This window comes from Poecile atricapillus, chromosome 7 (genome assembly GCF_030490865.1).
Source record: "Poecile atricapillus isolate bPoeAtr1 chromosome 7, bPoeAtr1.hap1, whole genome shotgun sequence".
NCBI lineage: Eukaryota > Metazoa > Chordata > Aves > Passeriformes > Paridae > Poecile > Poecile atricapillus.
In genome coordinates this window covers 16,985,270-16,993,689 of record NC_081255.1, presented here as the reverse complement: position 1 = coordinate 16,993,689, position 8,420 = coordinate 16,985,270, and the positions used below count along the sequence as shown (strand labels likewise).

At 38.9% G+C, this 8,420-nt stretch overlaps 1 protein-coding gene across 6 annotated transcripts in view; it reads right to left on the bottom strand.

Moving 5' to 3' along the window:
* Positions 1-1,262: 1,262 nt before the first annotated feature.
* ARHGAP29 (Rho GTPase activating protein 29) overlaps positions 1,263-8,420 on the bottom strand; it is a 52,611-nt gene continuing 45,453 nt past the window's right edge. For 3 of the 6 annotated variants that reach the window (XM_058842804.1, XM_058842806.1, XM_058842809.1), the window contains 7 exons: positions 7,404-7,567; positions 6,966-7,154; positions 6,687-6,824; positions 5,487-5,719; positions 4,392-4,698; positions 4,121-4,229; positions 1,263-3,199 (listed from right to left, as the gene is read on the bottom strand). In XM_058842804.1, coding sequence (XP_058698787.1) covers positions 2,301-3,199; positions 4,121-4,229; positions 4,392-4,698; positions 5,487-5,719; positions 6,687-6,824; positions 6,966-7,154; positions 7,404-7,567 — 2,039 coding nt within the window. In that variant the 3' untranslated portion in view covers positions 1,263-2,300. The remainder of the gene's footprint in view (positions 3,200-4,120; positions 4,230-4,391; positions 4,699-5,486; positions 5,720-6,686; positions 6,825-6,965; positions 7,155-7,403; positions 7,568-8,420) is intronic. The other 3 variants (XM_058842805.1, XM_058842807.1, XM_058842808.1) reach the window with 2 other exon arrangements.

Genomic DNA, 8,420 nt, shown 5'->3' with positions numbered 1-8,420 from the left:
TGTATTTGAGAAGATGGTTTCAGAAGGGCAGTTCTGGTAGCATCAGGGGCCCTACTAAACAAACAGCTGTCATGACTAATTAGGTCAGCGATTTACAGAAGTCGGTACTCTGCCAAAGCTTTAAGAGGGATGAGGCGGTGCATTACGACTTCAGAAAATGCAATTACCAAACAAATCTGACAGCAAAAGGTTTCCTCCCCAGAGTTCAAGCTGCAGGGTTCTCGCACTTTGCGCGATCCAGAGCCTGTCATCTGGGACAGGTGGGTAGGATTGCTGCGGTTCCACTGGAGTGAAGCCATTTCAAAGCAAGACTGAGGAAAATCTGCATCCGAACCAAAAGAAACAGCAGGGGCTAGGCAAAACATTTCCAGTTCCAAAGGAAACCAAAGTATTTTCCACCGGGCGTAAGGTTCTGCTGCTGCGGCCGCCGGCCCCCGCTCCTGCAACCTACGGGCCCGAACACAACGCGGCCGTGACGCCACCGTGCAAATGTTCATGAAAATGGACAAGTTAAAGAGTCAGAGCGTGGCCGTGAAGCTGCTGCCCCCCAGGGCCCCCGCAGGCCCCGCTGCCCCCGGGCTGGCAGAGGGCTCGGGAGGAAGCCCCGGGCCCGGCCCGCAGCCTCTCCTGCGCTGCTGCCACGCCGGGCAGCGGGGCCACAACTCTTACACAGGCTCCACATGTTTCCATTCCCAAAGTCCTGCCCTTGCTACTTCGCTTGTGTTACATTAAAACGGTTGAAGGCATTATAAAGCTGGGACACGTAAACCATCTTTTTAAATGTCCCAGCATCTGGGACTTTCAACTTTTCTGTAGTAAGAGGCAGCTCCACAAAGAAATGACCCCGAGCATGGCCAGAACCATCCAGTGACATGGTGGCCTTTGCCAAGAATGCAAATCCTGCTTCTGTGGAAATGTGACAAGGAACCAAAGTCCAGCATTGTGAGTTCTGGAAATAAAAATCAGATTATGCCCACCAGAGTGTGGGATTTTCTCTGCGGTGTTTTGGGGAGACTGGCAAAGGTAATGATGTGTTGAAGTCCAGTGTATTTCCTGTTGCAAAAGCAGAAAAATGATTCTTCATTTTTGCTGCCCCCTTTGAGAGTCATCTTGGTGCTTACATCAGTAGAAAATACTGTGCTAAAACAACAGTACTCTATCGTGTGCAAGAAAGGGTCATGCTAATTGTAATTCCATAAAGAAAAGTGTGCCACTCCCTACTCCCAGAAGACAGATGCAGAAGAGTACTACACTATTGCAAAGGCCAAACATCTGTATTTTAATAAGTTAGAAGAAATCCAGATATAGAAGCCATAGAGTCACTGAAATGTTAACACGTTAATATATTTTAAAGCAAATATAACACAGTGTACACATAAAAACCATTTAATACAAAGTGAAAACCATTAGATGCACCTACTAACGCTGATTTTTGGTTATTTTTAGGTGTTTCACAGAAACTTGGAAACAAAGCTCTTAATTTCAGTTACACCAGGTTAAGTGGTGAAACTGATCTATAGCAAGCAAATCACTGCCTTTTCATTGTCCTGGGAAAGACAGCACCACAGCAACTGAGTGTGTCCAAAAGGGCACCCAAGGGAAACAGGCTGTGCACATTTGCCCCACTCCGCTAAGCTATACAAGAAACCAGATGTGAATTGATTGCTGCTTCTGAATAGTAAAGCTCAGTAAGTGCATCCCTGCTGTACAAAAAATAAAAAATAAAAATTAAAGTGACAACAAAGAAAACTGGCAACAGATAACCATGTCTGCCTAAAATATACACATATGATACATAATTATGGCCATGCTGGCTATGTAAGTATGCCAGTATGTAAGCCTGTTCAAGAGCAAAGCTTTAATTGCACAGATTAGAAAAATGAACAAATGCTTTTACAGAGCAAAGCACAAGCTTTGGTTTATGCTTAGACAGTGAACATTAAGCCTTCCATTTTTATTATAACATCTATTAAGAAAAAATATCTGTTTCTCTATGAATAAGCACTCCATTCCACACAATGAAATGAAGCTCAGTGTCTTATTCAATGAACCCATTAACTGTATCTAGACTGGGAATGTATTACATCTTTATTGAAAGCTACTGAACTACAAAACTTTTGACTTACTCAATTCACAGTTCCCCAGGTCTCCCCCCATCTTTAAAATGCTGCATATATAAAAATAACTCCAATATGGCACAAAAGTGGGATTCTCAAGGGAAGGCAAAGGATAAAGGGGCAAAGGGAAGCCTCCACTGGCACCATTAACGAATTGCATATAGTCCAAGAGGAATTTGCACCCTATACAAAATGAGCTTCCCTGTGTTCCAGTTCCTGGATCCTTTTTGGTCTCAGTCTGTGGTAAGAGGGCTTCAGATCTGTGGGGTGAATATCCTCTGAGCCTGATTTCTGTTCATTTGTGTTTTGTTCAGCATCACCTGATGGAAGTGCAGAGCTCCTAGTCATTTTCACAGTATTATCCTGGGGGAGAACAGAGCTAGCACTGGTTGGTGCACAAGCTTTAGCAGAAGAACTATCTCCATTTTCTTTTGATTTGTTAGAGGGTGGTTTATAAAATGTCCCTGGAGGTGGTTGCAATGTTCTTGGTGCCCTAAAGGCAGCAAGAGGATTAACATCAGGACCATTCTCTTCTGCTGCTGTCCTTCCTGACCCAACAACAGAATATGGCTTATTAGGAACAATGGCATTAGATGAATTGTTACCAAGGCTGCATGAGGATGATAAAGCACCTGCAGTTCCACTCTCGAGTGCTCGGATCTCCTGGGGCACGTTAGTCATGATCATTGCTGTCCTTGCTGTGATATCATACTGTTTGTACTGCTTGTCCCAAGTTTTTCGCAGCATCTGGGTGTCGTAACATGGAAGCCTGCAGCAGGTATCAACAGAAGGGAGTGCCTTCACCTCTGAGACTTCTTCAATGGTAGGGCTTCTGCCCAGCTTCTCTGAACTTACTGCCCCTGTATTTCGTGAATTTCTTTCATTCAAAACACATGGAGGAAGTATACGGTCTACAGGCAGGCTGACAGGGCGAGATGCTGGTTTTGTCCTTGGAGCCCGCAATGGAACTTTGGCAATCTGACGGTTGGGTTTCACAGGAAGTAAGTTCATTTTACAGGGGTCTTCACCTAGAGAAATTAATGGATCATTGTCTTTCTCTGCAGCTGGGCTCACAGCATCACCTAGAAACACACAAATAGATGTGACTGGATCTTTGCACCCCTTGACAGTTAGTATTTTAACAGGATAACAGTTTTTAGGGATAGCTTGTATACATACTAGCAATAGCCTACTCTAACTAAATGTTAGCATTTCACTAGCAGTAAAACACATATTGTACAGCTGGAACCAAAGAGAAAACAGACAAAAAGACATTTCACTTTTTGGCTGGTGCTTTGCCATCTCTGAGTATCTTCAGTTTTAGTATGTTTCAGGATGTCACATTGTTGATGTACAGGACCTGACTGAACTGGTAACATCAGATGAAAATCAGTAAATAAAAAAGGATTATGTACAGTTACTCCTAAATGAAATATGTGAAATTATACCTACATTAAAACAAACCCCTGTAGTAGCATCAGCAGATAAACAGGAAAAAAAATTGAGCTAGAATTAGGTTAGCAAACCTGGGGTTTTTAAAGCAGAAATATTGATATTCAAAATGCTCTGATGATTCTGTCAGACAATTACTCTTTCCAAAACCTTCTGGTTTAGTTCCACTGAGTGGCAATGATATACATTTTGGGGGCAAGAGTTGCCAAAATACATCAAGCGCTGAGTATTAGTTTACAGCACTGGAGTGGATTTCAGAAATCCACAGTCGTAGCATTATTATGGCTTTGTTTTGTTTGATTTTTTCTTTTTAAAAAAAGGGAAAAACCAAACTACTGTTATAGTCTCTTAGCAAGTACTTCAAGCTCTGACTCCATAAACAGATTTCTTAAAAGCCTTTAGAAAGATTTGATTCTCTGTTCTTACAAAAATAAACAGTATACCGAGCAGTGATAAACAGGTTGTATCACTTGTTTCTGTCTATACTGCAGAGCTACACGCACTATAACCTAATGCTCCTTATTCACCACCAGAGTTAACAGCATACTAACCAGTTACAGATGGATCTGCCTCTTCTTTTGTATTCTGGCTATTCTTCGATTCCAAAAGGAGTGCAGCTGTTTCTGAAGCTCTTTGACTTGGAACTATCTGAACACCCTGCTAACAAAAGTCAGAGCAGAAGTAAATGAGAACTCAACAGAAAAGGCATACCTTACCAAAAAACCCACAAAGATTTATTAGAAATGTGCTCTGGAATGCTCCAATTTAACAAAGAAGTTAATATGGCATAGGTAACATTGTGGCAACAAAAGAGTCACTCACTTCCTTTACAGCAACAAACGAGTTCCTCTGCTGCTGTGGCTCCCTCTCATCTGCTGATAAAGCAACTCTGACTGTAACAGCTGTTTCTTCTGAATGAGAAGCACTCAGAAGTGGTTTCAATGAGACATCAAATATCTTTTCATAGTATGTTATGAGCAACTCCACTACCCGGGCCTGATAAGGGTAGTCCACAAGTGACGACAAAGAAACTGTAGCATCAGTTTGACGTGGTCTGATCAGAGTTGGGCCAAATATTATGCCAAGGTTGCTGGCTGACATTTTATTTTCATCACATTGTTCTGTAACTCTGCACAGAGGAAAAAAAAAAAAAAAGCAAACCAAAAGAAATCCCCAAGAGTTAGAGGGTTTTACTGCTTCAGAAATACTTTTGATATTAAAATTAATAAAATTAATATTAAAATATGAAGAGTATAAGAGACAATAAAAAACTGTAAGTGGGTTCGATAGGCAGGGAGAATATTCAGTGCAGACCACATTTACCAGTGGCTTGAACTTCCCACACACTGTGTTTTTATGTTCTATTTGTAAAAATTATTTGTGGCTATTTGGCATTTATGAGGTTGGGGAAAAGAATGTCTCTCATTCTAAGTAATAACATAGCTATAAGCCCAATATTACCCATTTTTATAGGTAATCATCAGTTTGGTACATCATCGTACAAACCACCATTTGGAGGACAAGGAAATGAAATGTGACGGAAATGGTTATTAATAGACATGATACAAGTTTCAATTTTCTCTTAATAGCCTACAAATCACTGCCCTATCTTTGTTACATCACAATTTAAATCATATTTAGATCCCCATATGTGACACTAATTACTACTGACCCCACAGCTAGCAGAGAATCAAAAATAATGGAGGGCAATGCTTTCACTGCTTCATTTCCCTTTCATATTCTTCCCTCACTTGGGAATTCATTACATGGAAAAAAACTCCAGCAACAGAACAGGGTCTTGAAAGGTATATGTGACTTCTTCCTCAACAGTCATCAAAAAGGTACAGGAGATTCCTAGCATGCAGCATTTAGCAGTTAAGTTTTCAACCTCAGTTTACATTTAAAGTATTTTCTTACCTGTGAAGGTGTCCAATAAGGTACTGAAGAGTGTTATAGTTTGGTACAGGCAGTTGTTTCAGAAGATCTTTAATTTTAATGATGATCCTACTCAGTTCAATACAGAGTGACTGTCTTGTCTTTGCTTTGGGACTAACTTGTTTAGCATCCAACTCCTCATTAGCGTTCTGGCTTTCTTTTGCAAGTCCAATGAACTCATTGTAAAGCCGAAACAAAATCAAGGGCTCTGGAAGCTGAAGAAATATGAAGATTTCAGAAACATACTTAAACCTGAATTTTAACTGCTTCCTTCCTGTTGTTCTTCAATTTTTTCTGGTCTAGCATCTGTTCTTAGAGGATGATATTGTTCAATCCTTGTTCATTAGCTCAACCCCCAATTTTTTCAAACCCAATCCCATCTAGCAAAAAAAGTTCTTCCTACCTTTTTCCAGAAATCATTTGCTAACCCTTTCCTAAAATAGCTCCAGGATTGAGCATTTATCACAATTTACTGAAATAAGTAGATTTCAAGAAAATAAAGGATTTTTTTCAAAATCACTTAATGGTGATGATCATAGGATTGGAATGCTCATCTCTGACAGCCAGCATGAGGAAGAGGGCAGGACCATGCAGATAAGGATTATTCCTTTCAGAGTTAACAAGTTTTCAGAGTGACTCAATAATTTCACTGGGCAACATCCCAGCTTCATTTTTTCACATACATACTGAAATGTTTTAGAAAATTCAATCATGAAGCTTTAAAGCTCTGTTTTAGAAGAAAAAGATGGATAATCCCTCCATAATGAGCACATAATGACCACTGTGAGTGTTTCATGCGTTTTTTGTTAGCAGGTATTAACAGCAATATATCAGCATCTGTCTGCATGAAGAGGCAAGAACATGGGAAACTTTTAAACTCCACATAAGACAGGCAAATTCACTAATCAGAAAAGTTTTAGAAATTAATCTCTGCTATAATTAAACAAACAAAAGCTTGTTTTGCATATGGTACTAAAAAAAGCCGTAATATCCATGTGCAATACATATTGTTTTCTCAGCCCTTGTCACAGGCTCCACATGTAAATGAAGATGTCACTGCAGTTATACAAGGCACTTGTTTAATCTTCTGCTGTAGGACTGCTGAAAAGGGGTGGTTGTTTTGTACTGTACTGAAGAAATATACTTCACTTTGGTTTTCCATCTGACCTCTCAATTCCATACCTGGCGGAGATACAGCTTGAGAACATTGCTGATATCATGTGCATAGAGTTCTGAGAGCTCAACCAAATCCTTTCCATTTTCAAAAGCTTGACAAAGCTTTTCAACTCTTGATTTAGCTCCATTCACACGATAGATGCCCTAAAATTAAAAGACCAGCACAATACTATTTCAATTTGAATGGAAGTTGTAAAACACATATGATACTGACATCATTAGAATCTTAAGAGAATTTTTTTTTAAGATTGTGTCAAAATTAAGCATGAACAAACTTGAGCATACCTTGACATTCAGTGCTCTGCTTTCAATTTCTGATGTACACTTTTTGATGATGAAAGGAATGCCATCAGGAACATTTTTAGCAGCTTGGGCAAATTCCACTCCAAATAAGTGAAGCCTTCCATGAAGTTTTTTGTGCCCACATTGAATAGCTAAAGTCTCTAAACATTTTTTATGGCATGCAAGTGAACACTACAGGGGAAGAAACAAAAAAGCACATGGCTTGATACAATCTGACACCATAAGAAATATTTCTGTTGTTTGTCACCCCATATGTGAATGAAACAACAAATCTAGTTAGTATGGTGTTCCTCTGCTTTAAGTTCATGGTGATTATAGGAGCACAAACTCCAGTTTTTATATAGAAACTTAATTCAAGTTTCCAAAACTCCCGATTTTACAAAAATCCCAAGCAGCAATTAAAACTAAATTTTAACTTACCTCCTCACATTCAGCTCCATGAAACACCACTAAGCTGTCACATTCTCTGCATTTAGATGGTGCTCTCAGCTTCCGCAGTTTGTGTGTTTGTGCTGCTTTGGACATATTAGCATTTCTAAAAGGTCCTGGAGAATTTGCAGTTTCAGATGTGAGATCATTTAAACCTGAAGAGAATTTCCCTGTTATAGTCATTTTAATATCTGCTATTGGGGTGATATTTACTCTGATTTTTTAGAATTGTGCTGCAGAACACAAGTCTGTAAGTAATGGCAACTACTCAAGTAATCAAAACCATTTCAATCACAAGGAGGTAAAACTATGTTGCAGTTCACATAACAGAGACATTAACTATCAATATTGTGTAAAAGCAGAATCAAACAATAATTTTTGCATTTTTAAGTATTCCATTTTTTCCTGTATTGTGGCCATGTGAAAATACTAGGACATTTAATTCCAACTGCCCTACATCTCAGGCAATAATTCATGGAAGTTTAATTTTATACATTTTGAAATCCTGTACTAGAGAATGAAAGATTACATGTTTTGGCCTGTAGTGTTTCTGAAATACTTTTTAAAAAATATTTTGCAGCAAGGAAGAATAAATACACACTCTGGGCAGAAGTCACATAAAATAAAAATAAATTTTTTAAAAAAAATCACTGATTCTCAGTTTCCTCTAACAACATCAAAATATTTTCTAGAGGATTCTAAAACTAAAAAGAATAGCAACTGGTCCTTTTTGTGTCCAAATTTTTTCAGGCAATTTATTTAAAAAGCTATCAATAACTCTGTAAACCAAACTCCTTTGTTTTACAGGTAAATTAAATTTAGCACATTCATGCTAATGACAAAATTAGCACATGCCCAGAAAGCTTCTTAAATGCTCAAGCATTGATTAAAGAATCCCACTCCAAGTGAAAGCTTCCATTCATTAACACATTGCCATGCTTTAAGTCTAGATCTGAATGAATACTGTTTACCACAGGTTCCTTCCTAGAAGGCTAAGTATACATTTAG